Source organism: Terrapene carolina, unplaced genomic scaffold, assembly GCF_002925995.2.
Source record: "Terrapene carolina triunguis isolate 2854851 unplaced genomic scaffold, T_m_triunguis-2.0 Scaffold131, whole genome shotgun sequence".
NCBI lineage: Eukaryota > Metazoa > Chordata > Testudines > Emydidae > Terrapene > Terrapene triunguis.
In genome coordinates, this window is record NW_020664482.1 from 1,624,060 (window position 1) to 1,645,656 (window position 21,597).

The following is a 21,597-nucleotide window of genomic DNA, read 5'->3' on the forward strand; positions in this document are numbered from 1 at the left end:
TTACTCACCTTGTGCAGTAACAGTGGTTCTTTGAGATGCGTGTCCCTATGGGTGCTCCATGTAAGGTGCGCATGCACCTCTCAAGCCCTTGATCAGAGATTTTCCATTAGCAGTGTCCATTTGGCCTGCTCATGCCCTCTATACCAGTGGTCTCCAAACTTTTTTGATCGCGCACCCCATCAGTAAAAAATTTTTGAGCGTGCACCCCCTGCCGCGCCGACTCTATCATTTTTGCCGAAGCAAAAAAGTAATAAAAATAAAAGAGCCGCTCGGACTCCCGCCTGACGAAGAGAGGGGGGGGAAGCGCTCCTCCTGCCGCGCACGCCCAAGGATCCTCTTGCGCACCCCACTTTGGAGACCACTGCTCTATACAACCTCATGCCACACTCTGAGGGCATATAGGGCTACACGGGCAAACTGCCCTCAATTCTTCGGTATCTGAATGCCCAACAAGAACAGTCTGAAGCAGAGGGGAAGGAGGGCAGTAGTGAAGCACCCATAGGGACGCACATCTCGAAGAACCAAAGTTACTGCGTAACTACTACTTTGAGTAGTGTCCTTATGGGTGCTCCACTTCAGGTGACTCCCGAGCAGTGTACTCACTGGGGGGGAGTGAGCTTCGGAATCAAGTCCAAGATCGAAGACAGTACAGCAGAACCAAGTGCTGCATCAGATCTGATGGCGTGAACTAATGCATAGGGTTGAGAAAGGTATGCACTGAAGCCCATGTAGCACCTCTGCATATCTCAGATGCTGGAATATTTTTGAGTAATGCTGTGGAAGTTGCTTGTGATCTTGTAGTGTGTGCTACAGTCCTTTGGGGAGGCAAAGCACCAGCTGCATCATACCAAGCACTAATACAGCCAGAGATCCATCTCTACAGTCTCCGTGAAGAGATCATGCACTTCTTTGACCTTTCAGCAATGGAGACAGAGAGTCTAAGTGATTTCTGAAATTGTTTAGTCTTATCCATATAAAAGACCAATGCCCATCATACAACTAATGTCTGAAGGGAAATCTCCTGCTGAGATTTATGTGGTTTAGGAAAAAACACTGGTTAAGATGGTTTAAATGGAAATTGGACAGCACCTCAGGTAAGAACTTTGGGTGCAGTCACAGAGAGACCTTGTCCTTGAAAAATATCGTGTGGGGGTCTACCATCAAGGCTCCAATTTCTCCAACCCTGAGGGCTGACATAGCAGCTACTAGAAAGGCCATCTTCATAGATAAGTGAAGCAAGGAGCAGGTCGCTATCGATTAAAATAGAGGTCCCATAAGGTATCTAAGTACCCAGTTGAGATTTGAAGTCTGAGCAGGATCCTTAACATGTGGATGAAGATTACCCAGACCTTAATAAATCTCGATGACATTAAGTGCACAAAAATAGAAAACCCCTCTAGAGAGGAATTAAAAGCTGATATTGCAGTGAAACGAACTTTAATAGAGCGAATAGATACACCTGATTTTTTAAATCCAGCAGATAATTGAATATGGCTGATGGAGGAGAAGATTCGGGCACAAGGCGGTGATGGTGATACCAGCGGTTGAACCTCTTCCATTTCTGAAGGTAAATAATTAGAGTTAACTCCCTTTTACTGTTTAGTAATATTTGTACTCCTGTCGAGCAGGTGGATTTTAATCCCATGAGCCATGCCTAGAGATGGAGGACCTCTAGGTTGGGGGTGAAGCACATGACCTGCATCCTGAGAGAGGAGATGAGGGACCGTTGGAAGCTTGAGCGACAGTTGGATACACAGGTGAAGCAGGTAAAGATATCAAGCTTGTGATATCGGCCAGGTCAGCACTACAAGGATAACCCTGGTCTTGTTTTGCCTGATCTTGTTCATCATTCTTAGCATTAGTAGTGTTGGAGTGAATGTGTAGAACAGGTCCTCTGTCCAAGGAAGCATAGAGGTGTCTCCCAAAGAGAGGCGACTTAGACCTCCTCTTCAGTAGAATAAGAGGAACTTCCTGTTGTGGGATGTGGTGAATAGGTCCATCTGTGGAAGTCCCCACCTCTGGAATATTCCATGAAGGATTTGAGAGTTCAACTCCCATTCGTAGTCCTGGGAGGCGCGCCTGCTGAGCAACAGGCTTTGACATTTTGGACTCCAGGAAACCGGATAATATCTGAAGCTGATGGACTATACAGCAGTTCCATAATTGTATAGCTTCGGTGTACAGGGAAGGGGATCTTGCGCCTTCCTGTTTACTGATACAGAACATGCAAGCCACATTATCTGTAAGTGATTCTGATTGATTTACCCTTGATAAGGTGTCAGAACTGAAATGGGATAATTTGGAGTTCTTTACATTTAGCTGGAGACCCAATTCTGGAAGAGGGAGAGAGCTGTCTGGGTGGAAATCAGCACTGCTTTGTAAGACTGGGCCTTGACTTTTCAGATACAGGAAGACTAAAGTTGCTTCTTGCTGAAGATAAGCAGCCAGCCCCACTTGTAGTAGAAAGAGAGCCTGAGACAAGAGGCCTTGTATCAGAAGCCCATTATGAGGCCTAAGACTTGAACAAAAGTAGTGGTCAAGCCTTGCTAATATAAAGCAAAGTTAGCAAAAGTCAGGCTCTGCCTGTGTGCAGGCTCACAGAACCTGGCAAGAACAGGGCTGGTATTGCAGAAACATGCACACTCCCAAGTGCTAGGTACAGGACACTCACGCAAGCACATTCCAGAAGGGTGGTACTAGAACATCCCGACACCAAGTATAGTATGAACACACTCCCTGAAGATGATACAAGGATACACTGACCCCCTCTTAGAGATAAGGTCAGGATGACAGTGTGATGGACAGAGATGTTTTGATTGAATCAACATATACAAGGTAATGGGTGGTAACAAAACACGTCATTGAGCAGTAACTAACTACGTCTGAGGGGCAACACGCAACTTGTTTGTACTGGTGTATAAAGATGGATCTTAGAGGGAGTGTCTTTGTCTGGCCTAGGGGGCAGTGGAACGTCCCACCACTGATTGAGCTGGTCCATTGTCATGGGCATACATGTGCTAGTGTAACTGTAGACATTGGTCCCGGGAGCTAGGACCATGCTTCATCGGCAATAAACCTGGCCGGGTGCCTTCGCTACTAAACCAAGCCTTGTGGTCTTATTGGGCAGTTCTATCTAGGTCTGCTGTGTCTGCCATCTGCGCAGAGCTAGGACAGCACTGTAAGAACAGACTCACGCAGCCAACATCTGACACCACCACTACAAGCTTTAAGAACCCCTTTGGGGCTGAAGGGAGGTCAAAGGGAAGTACTAGATATTGAAAATGATCCTGGCCCATGATACCAGAGTGCAGGTATTTCCTGTGTACGGGATGTATCACTATATGAAACAAGGCGTCCTGTAGGTCAAAGGCCGAAAACCATTAAATTCTTAATGGCAGAATTCAACTGCCTTAATTATGAGACCATTCTTTCTGCAATCTTCTGCCTCATTCACTACACACCTCTAAACTTCTGGAACAAATGAAGCCTGGGACCTACAGACAATCGCTTCCTTTACTAGACAACCCTGGTTCATCCCCACAGGGTCCATCCTATGCACTGATTGAGGAATGGGTCCTATGAGGAAACAGAAGACAGCATCCCTGTTCTTAGTTCAGGCGCTCAGACCTCAGACCTGCTCAGCCCTGGGCTGGAGCATGCTCAGTGCAGAGATCACCTTTGGAGCTTCTAGCTGCTAAAACTGAAGATGTCTCTACTGAGCAAGTGTGAACTGCAATTTTTCAAAGGCTTATAATTTGCCCAAATTTGGGCAGATTTTCATGGGGACAGCAAAAGGCACATCCTGGACACAAAGGCCATCATCCTGTAAAATTTCAAGTACCTATTCCAAAGCAGCAGCCCTAGAGATTTTTTAAAGAAAGGGTCACCAGAATTTTATAACATGGGCAAAGCAACATTCTTTGAAATGACAAACATTTTAGCTACAATTTTTTTTAAAAAAACATCAGCTTACGGAAGACATCTGGCATGGAAAATTACAGCCTGACTTAAAAATTTGGCCCAAGTTATAAGCTACTGAAAACAGGATCTTATAATAGCAATGATAGAGCAACCTTAATAATAGGTAGTGCTTCCAGCCCCACCCAAGAGGTATATCAATTTGAGCTGAAGTTTTCCCATGTTAGGCGTCTATCTCAGTCTGATATATAATATATTAATTTCAGCTATAAATGGTTCTAATGTGCAGAAGTGCTCTGCACACAAAGCTGCAACTGAAGTCAGCGTGAACTGTACTTTGAGCATACACAGTCCTATCAAAATACCAAGTATACTGAAAAATCAGAACCTAGGTGTTTTAAGCTGGGCATCCAAAATTAGAGGAGACAACAATTTTAGCTTTGATCTCTCTATGCTTAAATCCCCCAACTGTAAAATTGGAATAACAACATCACCTAATCTCACAGGCATATTGTGAAGCTGAATTCATTAAAGTTTGAGAAACACTCAGATACTATGATGATAGCATCACAGGAAACACCGATGAGAAAATTAATAATTTTGTATTTAGACCTGGTTTGAATGGTGTACATTAAATGAGATCTCGGGCCACAATGAATGCACAAAACAAAAAGAAATATTGACTACCCATTTACTGTATGTTTTAGTCTATTAAAAGTTTTTCTCAGTACCATTTTTGCAATTTTGATGGTCATTTCAGCTAAGGGCCATACAAACAGTTACACTGGCCATAAAGCAAATGTGAATGGAAAGCAAAAAAGAGCACATTAAGAAGATATAATCCTAAATTGCATACCACCAAACTAGGAAGTACTCTGTGCAACTAGTGCCTTGAGAAAGCCAGACTCCATTCACATAGGTAGTGGACCACACAGAAAGAAGATGAGTAAGATCAATGAGCTATGTCATCTCCACAACACCATCTTCTCAGAAATCGTGTTCAGTAGCCATATAATACTACAGGCATAGAAGTTTTCACAGTCACTTTCCAGATGACACCATAGCGGTTGAGCAAGTAATCTTTTCTGAAGAGGCCACTGATTTAACCATGCAAAGAATTATATCCAGAATGACAATGTGATGGTTAGTTATGAAATACAGAAATGTAATTAATAGCCTGGATGTGTTGCAGGGTGAAAAGGGCTTTTCTCTTTCTCTCGACAGTAACGCCAACATGAGATCTCATATGAGACATATGACGGAAAGCAAATTCACATATTCACTGATGTAAACCGAAGCACTACGGGGCTCTACTCAGGTAACAGTTTCTCTCTGAAGTTTGTTTTTGAAGTTTTTTTGTTGAAGTATGGCTACTTTTAAATCTGTAGTAGAATGTCAAGGGAGACTGAAGTGTTCTCCTACTGGCTTTTGTATGTTACCATTCCTGATGTCCAATTTGTGTCCATTTATTCTTTTACATAGAGACTGTTTTGGCCAATGGTGTGGCTCATGTGGTTGGGTCCTCTGATGGTGTCGCTAGAGTAGATATGGGGACAGAGTAGGCAACGAGGTTTGTTACAGGAATTGGTTCCTGGGTTAGTGTTTCTGTGGTGTGGTGTGTAGTTGCTGGTGAGTATTTGCTTCAGGTTGGGGGGCTGTCTGTAAGCGAGGACTGGCCTGTCTCCCAAGGTCTGTGAGAGTGAGGGATCGTTTTCCAGGATAGGCTGTAAATCGTTGATGTACTGGAGAGGTTTTAGCTGGGGGCTGTACGTAATGGCCAGTGGTGTTCTGTTATTTTCCTTGTTGGGCATGAGCCACACCATCAGGGACTCATTCACCTGCACATCTACTAATGTGATATATGCCATCATGTGCCAGCAATGCCCTTCTGCCATGTATATTGGCCAAACCGGATAGTCTATGTAAAGAGACCTTCCCTTTCCCCCTCTTTGCTCCAGAGTCACATATAGGACTAGGGGACACACTCCTTGCCAGTTCTGGATGATGTACAGGGAGGTCTCCCCAGCCTGGGCCTGACTGGAGCCTTGCTGCATTCCATAAAGTGCTTCCGAAGCCAAAGTTCTCGCAGAAAAGCACAGCAGATATTGCATTTAATGGAGACATGAGCTTCTCCAAGGCAGTAGAGGCAGTATGGTTATCGTCACTGGCCCAAAAGGAGCAACGGGAGGAGACGTGGTTTTTGAAACCTGGTATCCTAGGCATAATCTAAGTCCCATGCTGGGAGACTGGAAAGAATCTCACGTTGGGGAATCCAACACTAACTAATGAACACCAAATAACAATAAATAAAATGAAAAAATTATATCAAAGTATCAGCTCTGGACATTGGAGGATTCTGACTCAGGCCATGCGGTGCTAAGAAAGAGCTGAAGAGGCGGTCGGTCAGCCCCACCCCTTATCTCCTCAGTGTGGAGAATGAGGAGAATAGGGGCACAGGTGTGGACTAACTGACACTATTTGCAATAATTTTCCAGTTTCAGGAGGATGGAGCAAATATGTATTCAGTTGAATATACAGAGGCACCTGCACTCAAAGAAATTTGCTATTGGATTCAGTTTATTTAGATCTTCTGTAACACTGTTAAAGCTGTCATATCTTTATAGATAGAAGGCCTAATCTGAAGCTTGTCACAAAACACCACAATTATCTACAGAAGTTGGGAAAAAAATTGACTTCTGCTCTGTTGCCTGTGATCTTGTGCCTATTTTGCATCATGCGGACACTGACATCTTGTGACCATTAGTACACATTGCAAACAAACGGAAATAATTTCAGAGTATTTCCTCTCTCTCACCCTCAAGTTAATGCAGTAAGATAGTTACTAAATCAAACATGTAAGGGTGATATTAGCATACTGTACTAGGATATGGCAACTGATTTAAGATGTACTGTATATCTTTCTTAGACTGCAAAAATACCAAATTGAGCATCAACATTTGTTTAAAATAGTTTTGCATTTTTTTGTGGTTTTAATCCTGAGGTGGGGGGAAGAAGAGAAGAAATGATGGATGTTTGGAAGGTTTCTAGGTTAGGTTTTATTCTCTGCCTTCAGAACACAGTTTTAAGTTTACATTTGCTATTGAAGATAAGAGAAATAAGAAGCATTTCCTCACTCAGCTAAATGTTTCCAGTTTTCCTGCACTCTCAAATTGCCCTGGAAGCATATGTATTAATCTAACAGGATTGAACCAACGCAGAATATAACTCACGTGCAAGTTAGAAGAGAATGCTATCCCATCAGGCCCCTTCATTTAGTTACCCAAGAAAACCCACCTGTGTATCTTACAAAAGAGAAATAAAGCCCATAGTATTTTAATGATTCATGCCTAAAAGACAGTATTTCAAAATATTGTTTGTTAATATGTATTTGATTAGACGATATACACACACTTACTTCTACAAATTGCAGCAGAGAGTGAACCAGAAGATAAATGTATCAGTTTGTATCATACTAGTCTGGTGATAATTAAGCTAAAGACATTGTCTTCCTTTAGGATACAGAAAAGGTGCTCAAGTTGTAACTAGAAACATTAGTTCTTCAAAGAGGGAAAAGAGGCAGCAAATGAAAAAATAAGTATACAATACCTTGAAATATTCCTTTCTAACTTGTTTGCTCCTCCTCCTCTCTTCATTCTGCCAGATAACAGGCTGTGTTTCTGGCCAGTGCTGCTCATCTGTCAGATCCTTTTGGTTTTCTAGTGGCTGCAAAGTTCAACAACGTTTTTAGACAGCAAGTATTTAAACATTAAACATTAGCCTGGATTATGAGGACACTGAAATTATATTACAGAGGTAAATTTGAACAGAAAAGCTGGTTTAACTAGAAATACTATTTATCTTGGGCCTTATTTGCCTCTGTTACACTTCAGTTTTGCAGCATTGTAATTCCACCAATCTCTGATACAGGTCACTTCTACAGACAGCACTTCTTACATTTCAAGACTCTAAAATAAGTTATATATGGGGGAGAGTGTAAGTTTAATGATGGCCTTAAATTGTTAATTTTTTTTTAAAACCACAGCTTTCTTCATTATCCATGCTGGGCCTGATTTTCACAAATTAGCATGTACTGAAATTGTATACACTTACCACTAATAGGCATGCAAATGGAAAGGTAGATTTGTGACCAGCTATTCATGTGTAATTACCCTATTTGAGCACACAGCGAGTCACTGTGCATGCAAATTGAGGTGTGTATAATTTTACACATCAGGTCAGTTATCCACTGATATTCTTTTTTTAAAAAGCATTTTCTCGTGACTCCCACCTACAATGAAATGTATGCAATAGATGGCACTATCTAAATATCCATCTTTACAACATGTAAATTAATATAATAATTTGAAGGAGACAATAAAAGGCTTATTCATAAAAGATCAGTGAATTTAAATAATTAAACGTTCTCATATCCACTAAATATAAAGAAAGATGATTCAAAAGGAAATATTTACCTACAAGGACAATGCATATAAATCAATCTACATTTCTAAAGCTGTCTTTGTATTACCACCTAAGGGCACCATAAAATGAACATAAAACAAACACTGAATTGAAATCTACAACCAAACATTTTGAGTTTGATCACAAACATTTCACAGCACTTTGATGTGTTTCCTACCCAGGAATAAAAAGCAAAAACAAGAGATCTACAATATAAGGACTATTTAAAAACTGAGAAAACAGAAAAATCTGTTACGCACAAGACAAAGAAATTATACAAGAATAAAGTAGGGCGAAATTAAGACCCATAATGCCTTAGAAGTAGTACATAGATCTTAAATTCATATAAGCATTATTTGAAAGAAAAAAAAATGAAGCCTGTATTAAAGATGCAATACAAAATGAAGAGGGACATTTTTAGATTAACTTTACATTTGCGACCACAATTATGTACATACATTTATTGGTACCTGAAAACAAATACATCTGTGAACACAAACACTATGCAAGTTATGCTACACCAGTAGCACATCCATGGATGAAATGATTATCAAGGGCTAATAAAGGTGATATAGTTTTACATGCACATATTTACCTGCCATCTGTAAGGAGACACTGGAGAATTTGTTTCATCTGTTGAGACACTTTAAAAAAAACCACAAAAACTATTTGAATATGTATTTTCTTGGTTTTATTAACTATGTTGTTACTTTTTACACACTAACAGCAAGACTTCCAAAATATTTTAGACTAATATAGAAATTTGATATTGTAAGCGGATTTTTTGAGGTCTGAATCAGTGTTAAAAATACATATTATGAACACTGTTTTGATGTCTTGTGTGTTGCCCAACAATTTTATAATCAATACTGTCAAAAGTAATTTTATGAGCATTTGATTAAAATGTAATGAAATTTGAGATTTTTGCATCCAGATCCATTTCAAGCTCCTTTATAGTTTTAGCATACTATGCTTACCATTTTCCAAGCTTATTGCCAATACATACTACAACTGGATAACATTAATCTTTAAAATATTACTTGTGGAATTCAGTTACTTCCTTTCTTCAAGAACCAGATACACACTTTATTCAAAATTAACAGTAAAACTAAAGTCTGTTCTAATGCCATTTTAAAAGGGTACTTTCAGTTTAAGCGCACACGCTTTTTTTTTTTTAACTGAATATTACGAACAAATAAGATTACTACAACTGGAAGTTCTGAGTAACAATTTCTCTATCGTTTCCAGAGTTTTTACTTTGTGACTGCAACAGCCCCGTATATAGTCAGTTTCACTGTTTGCCCTGTACGGTCAGTTTTTGTGTGTGGGGGTCCTTCACACAGCAATAGGGCAGAGAAATGTTTTAGAAGAGAGGAAAATTAAATTGTAGAAACTCAAAAGTTCACAGGGGGACCAACGGGTAGATATAGTACTTGAAACTACTTGTATTATTCAATTCAAAAAATGAGCTTAAAAAGTTTAAGTTCTTTGAACAAAATCCTTCTTCAAATCTCCTACTTAAAACTCACTGCTTCAGTAATGCTTACCAGCAACCATCTTGGCTGACACTGAGGAGCGAACCAGGGACTTCCAGAGCTGAAAGCATGAGTCCCATCATGAGCTGAAGAACCAGATGCAGTAGCTGTGGGCTGCAAGAGATCCTCCCTTCTGAGGACTTTGCACAGGGAGGGATACATAGCACTCACCAAACAGTGGGTTACATTTAGAGTCATCTACCAGTTAGACAGGTAGCAACTTGTGATTTCGGCTCCTACTGCGTAAGAACTGTGCATATCCTGTTATTTTGTTTCTGTCTTCCTCAAGCTCACTCTCCTTATTTCTCTCATTTTCCTGACAGGCCTTATTTTTTAGACTGTAAGCATTTGGGGGGTTAGGGACTATTTTCTCTATGTTTGAATGGAACATGTTACATTGGGGACCAATTTGGCTGAGGCCTCTAGATGCTACTACAATGTAAGTAATCAATCCTGCAGCTCTTACATAGTCAGATCTGACCACAATGAAGGTTTTGCCTGCTTAAATTCTTCAGAAACACAAGGCAGGTGAGGGGATATCTTTTATTGGACCAACTTCTGTTCGTGAAAGAGAAACTTTTGAGCTTACACAGACCAGAAAAAGACCTCCTGGTAAACTCGAAAGCCTCTCGTTTTCACCAACAGAAGCTGGTCCAAGAAGAGATATCACCTCACCCACCTTGTCTCTCTAGTATCCAGGAACCCACATGGCTACAGCACAGTAAAGTCTTCAGGGCAGGGACAGTCTTTTTGTTCTGTGTTTTTACCACGCCTAGCACAATAGGTTCCTGGTTTATGGCTGGGGCTCCTAGATGTTACTGCAATACAAATAAACAACAATAATCTGTTACTTGCCCTGTTACCAAGGAGTTGCAGTCAGTGTGGATCCCATAGTAGATGTGCATGTGCCTCATGAATGCGAGACTTTTTTTTTTTTTTTTTTTTAAATAGCAGCATCTGTTGGGGCAACGCATGCACCCTTTGCCACCTTGGGCTCCTGAGCGGTGACATAAAGGGCAGAGCGGCTGCAGCCTTCTCTCATTTCCCTTGCAATTCAAAGCCTGTGGAAGCTGGGGACTCTGGAAAATGGGAACGGAGGATGGGTTGTGGGATACACATTGATAAGAACCAGTTGTTGTAGAGTATGTAACTGTTCCCTGAGTATGCGGATTCCTCTGTGGTGACTGGTAAGCAGCACTCCTTCAGGATTGTGGGAAGAAGGATTTCAGCTGCACAAGTTAAACAGCTATTTTAGTACTGCCCTCCTGAACCTGGCATCTTACACAAGACATAGTGTTTGACAAAGGTCAGTAGATTACTCAAAGTTGTTGCCTTACAGATGTAACCAAGAATAAAAGATATCAAGTATAATTCCCCTCTATACCCTAAGTATTAATTTATGTAGTGACTCAGGCCTGTAAGATGTTCAGCACAGCCACACAAGGCCTTAGGCCTGAAACAGGCTGGTACATAAATTCTCAGGGGCCGTAGTGTGGCTCAGAAGTGGGCAACTGGATTATGATGTTGCATCATACAATATGACATCACTGCATACAACACAACAGAAAGTGAAGGATAAAAAAGCAGCAAATCATTTCTGATGACAAGGTGCTATTTCTAAGGTAACTGCAGCAGCTACAAAGTCGCTTAATACTCTGCCAAGACTTTTAGCAGGTAGATTTAAAAATAGGCATGAGATATATGATCTTTCTACAATACTGTTCTGGGGAGCAATTCTATAAATGTCACAAGCTGCAGTTTGGGAAATAGGCTGCAAAATTTCTACTGAGGGCCATTATAGGTTTGGTTAAACTCCTAATTTTAATTGCATTAGAAAATCTGAGGAGGAAAAACAGCAGTGCACATAACCAATGAACCAGAAGCGATCCTGGCATGGAGCGTTCACACAATGAAAGGCCTGGAAGGGTTAAGATGGCTAAGTGAGCCAATTAACTGCCCAGGCTGCACCTGGAGGAGACAGGGAGCTCAGATGGGCAGGAACAGGTGGGGCCTATATAATCCAGGAAGCTTGCAACAGAGGGGACTGCATGGAAGTAGTCTGTAGTCAGAAGTAGTCTGGGTGAAGGGAGGTGTGGTTCGGACTATAGGCAGTGGTTCTCAAACTAGGGCCGCCGCTTGTTCAGGGAAAGCCCCTGGCGGGCTGGGCCAGTTTGTTTACCTGCTGCGTCTGCAGGTTCGGCCGATTGCAGCTCCCACTGGCCAAGGTTCGCCGCTCCAGGCCAATGGGGGCTGCAGGAAGCGGCGCGGGCCGAGGGACGTACTGGCCGCCCTTCCCGCAGCCCCCATTGGCCTGGAGCAGCAAACCGCTGCCAGTGGGAGCCGCAATCGGCCGAACCTGCAGATGCGGCAGGTAAACAAACCTGCCCGGCCTGCCAGGGGCTTTCCCTGAACAAGCGGCGGCCCTAGTTTGAGAATCACTGCTATAGAGGATAGTCCAAAGTCACTCCCTGGGAAGAGGGAATTGGGAGTCTGGCAAACCCGAAAGGGGGGAAGCTAGGAAAGTAGGACAAGGCTCAGGGGAAAAGCAGCGAGGTATGGGATAGGTCAAACCTTGGCTGCCGATGACAGGGCCCCTGAGCCGGGACCCAGAGTAGAGGGCATATCCAGGTCCCCCTACCAGCCACTGATGAAATGGCACCAGTGGGGCAGTGAGTAAGAAAACTGCCTGAACCCATTTTTCAAGAAGGACTTTGATAACCTGGGGGGGGTGGGGTGGGGCCGGCAGGAAACAAGTATGGTGACCTGGCCAGAGGGGCCGAGTCATGAAGAGGAGGCTGGGGTTCCTGGAGTGAGAGGGGTTCGCAGGGCGAGAGGACAAAGGAAGAGACACCACCAGGGGAGGGCACAAGGCCTGGCCAGACCTAATCCCCAGGATGCAAGCAGGTGGCGCTGCCAGCAGTGAGTGAACCCTGTAAGAACTCATTTTTGGTTTAGACATGGATAATGTGCCTTTTGAAAAAGGTACAATATACGTTAAGATGCTTGGAACCAGTCCTGTGTGAGATACATCATACACAATTTTTAAATCACTGAAATATGTATTTATCATTTATAGACCTATTCACCAAGGAAATCCAATCTGAATAGAAAGCATTGAAAAACAATTATATTTAGAGAAAATTTTATTTGTATATCTATTTCCTTTCTGCCTTTCCATTTATTACTGCAAGTATTTAATAGGAAACAAAGATCCTGTTTTTAAGTTCCATCTACTTGTGTTGATTATTCCTTACTTGAAGTAAATCCTGTTAGTTACAGACTAGGCTGCTGAGGAGAGGATTATGTTGTCACAGACAAAGGATTAGGACTCGGGGGCTCTAATTTTACTGTTCAAAACGGTTCCCTCTGACATTAAAAGGGAAGTTTGTATCTGACAAATTTGTTTCTTAGAAATAGAATATCTATATCTATTGGTCCTCTACCTAGGACTGGTTCAAACACAGACAAAAAGATGCTAGTTAAAATCTACTTATGAAGAGGGCCTTCCCCCCCATGATCGCTCCTCAATATACCAAGTAATTGTGCTCTCCCCTAGCTGGGTTTAGGATTTGGCATTATTCACTGATATGATTTGCAGAGTAGCTTTTCCACTCCTGATGCTTCTGACTATTTACAGTTGGGAAATGTTTATTAGCAGCCGCAAACAGCAAAAACCTCCATTAAAGAACTCTAGCAAACCAACAGTATCCCTAGAAAAAAAAAATTTAGGATTAAAAAAAGTTTGCTTTCAGTTTACTGCTCAATTTTAATGCTTAAATAACTTGGAAATGCACTGTTTACACCATACAGAAGTGTTTTTCAAATTACTAACAGTTTAAGTTAAACACCAAAACTAATTTTTTCAAGTTCTACTTAAATGTTCAAAGTGAGAAATTCCACACCTACCCCCAAGTTATTCCTAATATAGATAAGAAACTAACCTGACTATATTTCAAAGAATAAAACTGGTAAATTAAACTCAATGGCCGAGAGAGCTTTTCACATTAGGGACATGCCAAAATTAAACAAAACTAAGGGACACGATCAACTTGCATTTCTTTTAAAATTGGCAAACTGAAAGGGTGCCCTGTCAAAAGAATTTGTTTTAAAGAGAGCGTTCTGAGTTTTTTCCTTAAAATGCCTTATAAAATTTTTACCTTTTATCTGTTCTTTTCAACTAGAAAGAAACAGACAAACTGACTAAAGAGGGCAAACAGTGAAACTGATTCTACACACAACCTGCCAAATGCGCCAAGTAAACAAAATGAAAAATAAAAATATTTTCACTGACTTCTGTCAGAATAATCTTGGATGTTACTACAACATATAGTAGGCACATATCATTCACAGAAAGAAATAAGTGAAAGGGAACTATGCAATTCATTCCCAAGTATTTCAAACATGCGTTATCAGAGGAACTGGTGTAAGCTTTTAGTGTTATAGAACAAAATTCTTCAATTTATAACTGAACTTCAGCCATGGAATCTGAGCAACCCAAACCACACGAATGTTAGATACTTAGGTAAGATACTAGAATTCAATTCAGCCCCAATGGTGCAGGGAAGTGCAAACTGCACACCTCACTGTGCCCACCAGGGACCAAGTGGAGAGAAAAATCAAGCCTGGGAAGAGCAGGCCTCCCTGCTAGCTGCTGAACCCCCAAGTTTTCCATTGAATCAGCTCCTCAACCAGACTCACAGCTGTAAGAACCTTACTCTGCTGAATCCCTCACCTCCCTCAGATTGGTTTTCTGCTGCTGGGGACCATGAGTCAGAGGGTGGTGTTAGCAGACACCAAGCAACTCTGGCCTTTGTTTCCTAAAAAAAACATACCCCTTTATCAAAACTGGTATAAGTAAAGTTTGGGTGTCTCATCACAAAAGGCAGATAAGGTCACCCAGTAGAGTAGCGATACAGTAAAGGGTATGTAGCGGTCTGGAATACTAATCATTTTATGAACTCATGGCTGAAAGAATAAGAACTTTCTGATATCATGTTTCATGGTGTGAAAAAAGCTGATCTACAGAAAAATACATTGCTGTAAAATGTCTTAATGATCATATTATACCAGAATTAAACAAAAAATAATTTCTTGAAGGAGACCACCACCACAACCCCAGAACAGCTAAAAAGTGCTCTGGTATTATTATTCCAACAGCTGTATTTCACATCCAAATTTTGTCACTGGAAGGAGTGTGAGGCTCCCACAAAAGTCAATAAGAGTTATTCATGAACATTCAAGGGAAGAATTCAGTCCTCATTGTTCAGTGTTCCTTCTCTATTCTGTATAAAATGTTCACCACAAAAAAAAAAAAAATCTTATTTCAGTACTATGAAAGAAAGCGCTAAAAATTTCTTAATACCTTTTTTCAGATTCCACGGTCTGCTTTGGCCTGTTTCTTGTGCTTACTGAGGTCGAATGATTAAGAAGCCTACAAAGAAAACACACATTTATCTGACAGCTCTCTAGTTAGCAATCTCTGTAAAGTATACAGCACCTTCTCCATTAAATGCTTCCTACAAAATAAACACTCTGAATATTTAAGTGGCATATATTTTACATAGAATCTGAATGTGCTTATATAAAGAAAACCCAACAGAACCCAGTCCTGCTTCCACTGAAGTCAACAGCAGAGTTTCCAACTTTTATGCTTTCTCAAGTCTTGCAATAGTAAGTATTTCTTTAAAAAACCAAAACCAAACCAAAACACAACTCGTTACAATCTCAGAAAAAGCTAGGTCTCCTTCCTCATGTTTTACACAAGAGGCCACCACATCAACTGTTCTCCTTGGGTTTAAAGCCAGCCAGCCTTCAGCTTAGAGGCCCAGTCAGTATTTACCCAAAGACAGGAGACAGTGGGACATGGGAATGCAGAGTGAGAGCAGTCAGGAAGAATGTACAGGTGGCTAGTGAGGCACAGCATAGGGAGCAGGAGAAATGTAAAATAAACAGGAGACTGGCAGTGGGGTTTTGAGCAGGAGACTGCGGGAAAGGCTGAGAGAATTGGGAGGGAGTCAGAACAATGATGGGGAGAATGGTGCTGAATAAAATGGCAATTACCCTCCTCAATGCTGGAATGGGCAACTGAAGTCACCCTCAAAACAGCTGGTGGCCTATGCTTGTGTGTGCATTATTACCCTGAAACAATCACACACAGTGTAGAAAGAGATGGGGCTGCCCCCCTTAAAGGATTAAAAAGACAGAAGGCAAACCAATAAACAGAGCAATTTTTTTAACTGAACATTTTCAAGCAAGTCTCATGCTATTTTGGGGTTGGACTCAGGATTTTTGAATTCTTAGGACAGAAAATGTTGCACTGTAATACTCCATTGTTCTCAGTCTTGCTCACCGTGAAATCAAAGTATACTCTTAAATTACACAAAAACCTAGAATTCAGTAATGATGATGATGATTATAATGATAATAAAAACAAATATGTACTAGAAGGATAAAAAGTAAAATTGGGAAAGTGAAATAGACACCTACATTTTAAGTCACAGATTAATCATTCTCTTACAACTGTCTTTAGTAGCAGTGAATTAATTTTAACTGCGGACTTGTATCACAGGCTTTCATTCAACCTCATCATAGGTGGCTCAGCTTAATGGTACTATAAACACTTTTCAATGACAGGGTAAGTGTTGTATGGTGTTGTGACTGTACAAATCTCATTTAACGCAATAAAATCATGCAGATTAAACTCTGAAACTGGAAAATATACTCCCTCCAGTCCACATTCCCTATATTCATTCTTTAAGGACTGAATATTTCGGGGTGTTTTGACATAGGAAAAAAAATTCTAATTATCCAGAACAAATACTTACATAAGACTACAATGTTTGTGCTATGTGATATAGCAAATACTGTAATATAATGAAACCATTTTAGGATCATTAGTTTTCAGGAAATATTTCCACTGAAGTCAGTGGACAATTTAGAGGATACTGATGGCAAAATAAGACCCTTGGAATAAAATTGAAGATTAAAAAATGGAATAATTTGAATCACTTAACTTTGATGTCACAACTGAAACTGTCAGTGTAGATTAAATCATTTTATGTAAGACAGACATGCAGTTTTAGAAATAAGCCGTTTCACACATTAAATACTAATGATGTGTGCATTTTTGCTGGTTGAAACTATTTCCATTAATGATACAAGTCATTGATGCTTCCAATCATTAAAAACCAAGGGTGTTCAAATATATTTTAAATACTGTACTTCGTAAAAATAAATTCAGATCTTTTTTTCCAGTATTGAAAACAGTCTGGAACGGTATACTCAAAAATGAACTCTTAGAGTAAATGCACTAGTAAGTAACAGCAAATTCAGTATCTGTCAGGTTAGTGGTTGGATGTTTGACTAGTCAGGGCTTTTCGAATTTCCTGTGAGACTGAATGACAGAGCTAAACGGATTTTTGCAGGTTTGTTAGGAAAATGTTGTCTACAACCTGTTTATAAAACTGCATGGAAGTTAATTAATCTGTATTTACTAAGTTTCCAAGCCCAACAGTTCAAGGTAAAATTCTCTGAACTGGAAAAAGACTCATTCGTTCATTCCAAACATTGCCCCACCCCCTGAGAACATTATACTTTTCTCAAAAAACAAACCAACCACCAGACATTAGAAAGCTTTGTAACTCCAAAACTAAGATTCTATTTTATAAAAAAAAGTCAACAAACTGAAGGGTCTAATGCAAAATGAATGTGTCAAGTCGCTCACAAATTCTTAACTCAAGTTATTCTCAGAGTGATGCTACCAGGACAGATTCTACCATTTCCATCCACATCACATCTCTTCACACTCAACCCTCACTCTTTATAGTACATGACAATCAGTAGTTGAAGGGAGTCTGGCCTTATTTATCACTAGAAGAGTACTTCCGTATTTCTTTGCAAGACATATAGCATGAGTACCGTCATTTTTCTCCTGTTTAAAAAGATTCCATGTCCTGACAATTATACAAATTTTGTTGTACACCAAACTAGTGTATATAATCTCCACCTGACCAACGTCATGAAGTTTAATTTTTGCATGGTAAATGAAAATCACTCAGATTTTCAGTCTTCCATTGACAGACATTACAAGTACAGCATTTTCTCCAACCTTCAGATTAGAAGGGATGATGGGGGGCTGACCTTACCTGTGCTTAATTTCCAAAGTTTAATAGGTTGTTTTGTTTTTAAATAATGTGGAATCTTCACTTAGCATTAGTAGGCTCTAACGTTTGTGTTTCCTGAATACACTACATTGTTCTCAAGAATTTTCCAAGTCAAGTGAAAAATTGTGTCATGACACCTTAACTGGACGTTAAAAGATTTTTACCTGGAAGTCCCCTTAGATTAAAATACTCAAGAATTGCTCAGTGACAGGAGTCCCTGCAGAATATGCCAGGTGTACAGGACCTTGATGAGTCTTGCAAGTGGGGTAAGGAATTCAGATGGATTCTAAAATCAATAGGCAGAAGGACCCTTTCAAGGCAGTATCCCATCTTTACATATGGCTCTTCCTTTCATATCCCAATACTGAACTTCTTGTACCCCATGTGGCTTTTACTGGTTGCCCACTCCCTCCATCTTGAACTTTGCAGAAAATTGTTATCTAGGGCAAGATATAATATTTGAAATTTCAGGCTGGTTGCTTAGGTCTGGTGAAGTCAGTGGTGGGGACTGGAAAAAAAAAAAGTCAAGCTTACAATTGGAAGTTACCTCTGAATAGCTAATGTTAAACTACCTAATGTTCTGAAATACAAACACACTTCCTCTTGGACAATATTGAATGTGTTCATAACAATTTAGTTTGTGATCAGTTTTTTGGCCATTAAATATCCTATACTAATTCACTCAGTTACTTTGTTCTATTTTGCATAAGCCAAGTCTTGATAATATTGCTTTTGTCTAACATGCGATCTTCAGAGTTTTAAGCTCCACAAACACTAGATACCTGGATGCACGTCCTGCAGCCCTCGTCCTCTGGAAGAGTTTTTCACTGAATGAAGTTCTATAGGTTAATGGTCTCCGTCTGTATTCACATTTCATGTACACCAAACCCAGAGATGGAAGAAGGAAGCAGGAGAAGTTGATGGGAGAGGACAGGGAAGTCATTAGTATAGCAAGCAGAAAAGAAAAAGAGGATAGATTTCACAGGAGTAAAAGAAAACATGCTAAATGATCAGAGTTAAGGTTAATAAGAAATTATTAGATTGCACAAATTTTAGAGGCATCTATGTGATCAGGTCAAAATTGCACGATCTAAATGTTTACAAAGTTGTAGATTCAAAACCAGAAATATTTCAACTGTTAATCTCTAATTCCAATTCTTATTGCTGTCACTACAAGGAAGTATACAGTCACAAAAAATTATGAGCAAAAATCAGGGCCAACTTACATCTTGCTATATTTTGCTGACTGCATATAGTTTAAATCAGTGCTGAATTTGTCTCCACATTTTAAAAAATGTACACAAATATTAAATACAAGTGTCACAGATATAGCAGTAAAGCTTAGCAAATCAATAGGTTCATGCAAGTATAACCATTGCAATGCCAACCAAAGCAGAATGTAGAGTTCTGAACTCAATTACTAAATACAGCACAGTAACGGCTATGCTTAACAAAAGTAATTTAAAGCAGCACTAGGTTAGAAGTCTGGTCACAGAGGAAACGTTTGGTGTAACAAATGATGACATAAGGAGATTTACAACATGTTTTTCCAATATAATTATCACCATTTAAAAAAACTAACATGACTGTTTTGAAACAATGTTTACTATAATTTTTAAATATTGTTTATATTTTATAGTACAGAAAGAATTCAAAATATTTTCTTTTCTAATTTTTTTTTTGCCAGTTGCCAGCTAACCAGGACTAAACATTACTGTTTCCTACTTATCTCTCTTTCTTAATTATATTTCCCTTCCCTATGGACACGTCCACATTCCTAAATACTTTAAATAGAATGACAAGTAATTAAAGCTATAGAAACATTCATATTATCTTTTCACACAGTTAATATTAAACTCAGCTAACATCAATTCATTAGTTGTGATATAAGAAGTACTCAATGGGGATAAACTCTGGCCAATTTCTAAAGCTTGACACTACGCAGCTGCAATCTCAGGATATTTTAGGGTTTAATCTCTTTCACAATGTTTTAAGACAAACAGATGCGTAGCATCCCCAGCATCTCATTGCTATGCTGAAATTTAAGACACTAATGAAAACTGTATTCATCTGATTATGGAATGTGTCATCTTGCTAGATTGCTGCCACACTCTCTCTGCTTCCCTTCAGTCTTGCTCCTGCACAGCTGAGCACATTGGTGGGAAATCCTATGACCATGCAGATTCCCCTACTACAAATACTCTTTAACCCCTCTTAGTTCTGCCATGTTCCTTATAGAACACCACTTCTTCACCATCACTGAATGCCACATCCAGAAATCCATCTGCCAATGTGCCATTGACTCTCCCAAGTAATCCTCTCAGAGCCCTTCCATTCAGGATTGCACTGGTTCTATTCCATTCTCCCCAACATCAAATACAAGCTTCTGGTCCTTATCAATAACAGCTTAGCCCTTCCCTACTTATCCTCTCTTGTATCTTCTCATATTGCCTTCTTTCCCCTTCTCACTCCATCACCCGTTTTTCCACTTCCACGAGCACCTTTTTATTTTCTTCCTTGTTACACCTATATATAGAATACCCTGCCCAAACTAGTCCATAAAGCCACTCTCCTGTCCCACTCCAAATCCCTCCTCAAGAGCCCCTTCCTCTGCAATGCCCATTGGAAACTGCCAGCTAGCTAGATGGCCAGGATGGACTACTGCTATTCAACTTGTTTGTGTGTTTTATCATTTGAAAGACACATGCGTGAGCAAGGGTCCTCTCTCCTCATCCTTTAGCAAAATGTTATATCTTGGTAGTCTGAATGGAGGAGTTACCCTCTAAAATCTGGTATCCTGTATTCACTGAAAACTTCATATTCTGTAAAAATAACCAACCACACAGAAGCAGTACATGGTGCTAAATGGTCATTTATAATCTACGCTTAGAGCATTTTAGCACATCAGCAATAATGCCAAGAATTTGCCATTACTAATTTCCATCATTTTTACAGAGGAGTGTCTCACTTTGAAAAGTGCCAGTGTTAAACACCTGATCAGATAATCAATGACTAGCTTAACGTTATGAAACATAAAATGTTCACATCAAATGGATTTCCTGCTCTCCGTTCCACTAGATGAGCAATGAAAAAAAAAATCATTAATTGCTATCTATCACAATATACAGGTTACATCTGGACACTGTTGCTTCTCTGTCTAGCAATTTTATGAAAACAGACATGAGACACACCCCCCTAAACATCTGGTATGAATTTGTTTGACTGTTTAATGTCTTTAGTTGCACAAGTCTATCCTCAAAGCTATAAAACAAACAAACAAAAAAGAGTTTTAACCAGACAACTGAAATGGAAAACCACACAGGTTAGACAAGTTGTGTGCCATATTTACTGTATTTGGATTTCGTATTACCTGTTTTTCTGCTCTTGTTGCAGTAGCTGAGCTGCTATTTTCCTCAAGTCAGTCACTTCTTTCAATTCATCGTCTTCCTCTGCCAACAGCTGCTCTTTCTGAAGCCTGAAAGAGGAACGTTTTGTTTTCAGCAGGTTATGGAAAGGCATGC

General features: G+C 40.0%; 1 protein-coding gene across 2 annotated transcripts in view; it reads right to left on the reverse strand.

Annotated features, from left to right (window-relative positions):
• LRCH2 (leucine rich repeats and calponin homology domain containing 2) overlaps positions 1 to 21,597 on the reverse strand; it is an 82,626-nt gene that overhangs the window by 11,758 nt on the left and 49,271 nt on the right. The window contains exons 11-15 of one of the 2 annotated variants that reach the window (XM_029911860.1): positions 21,447 to 21,551; positions 18,859 to 18,936; positions 15,277 to 15,345; positions 8,975 to 9,023; positions 7,525 to 7,641 (exon numbers count right to left, since the gene is read on the reverse strand). In XM_029911860.1, the coding sequence (XP_029767720.1) occupies positions 7,525 to 7,641; positions 8,975 to 9,023; positions 15,277 to 15,345; positions 18,859 to 18,936; positions 21,447 to 21,551 (418 nt within the window). The remainder of the gene's footprint in view (positions 1 to 7,524; positions 7,642 to 8,974; positions 9,024 to 15,276; positions 15,346 to 18,858; positions 18,937 to 21,446; positions 21,552 to 21,597) is intronic. The other variant, XM_029911861.1, reaches the window with a different exon arrangement.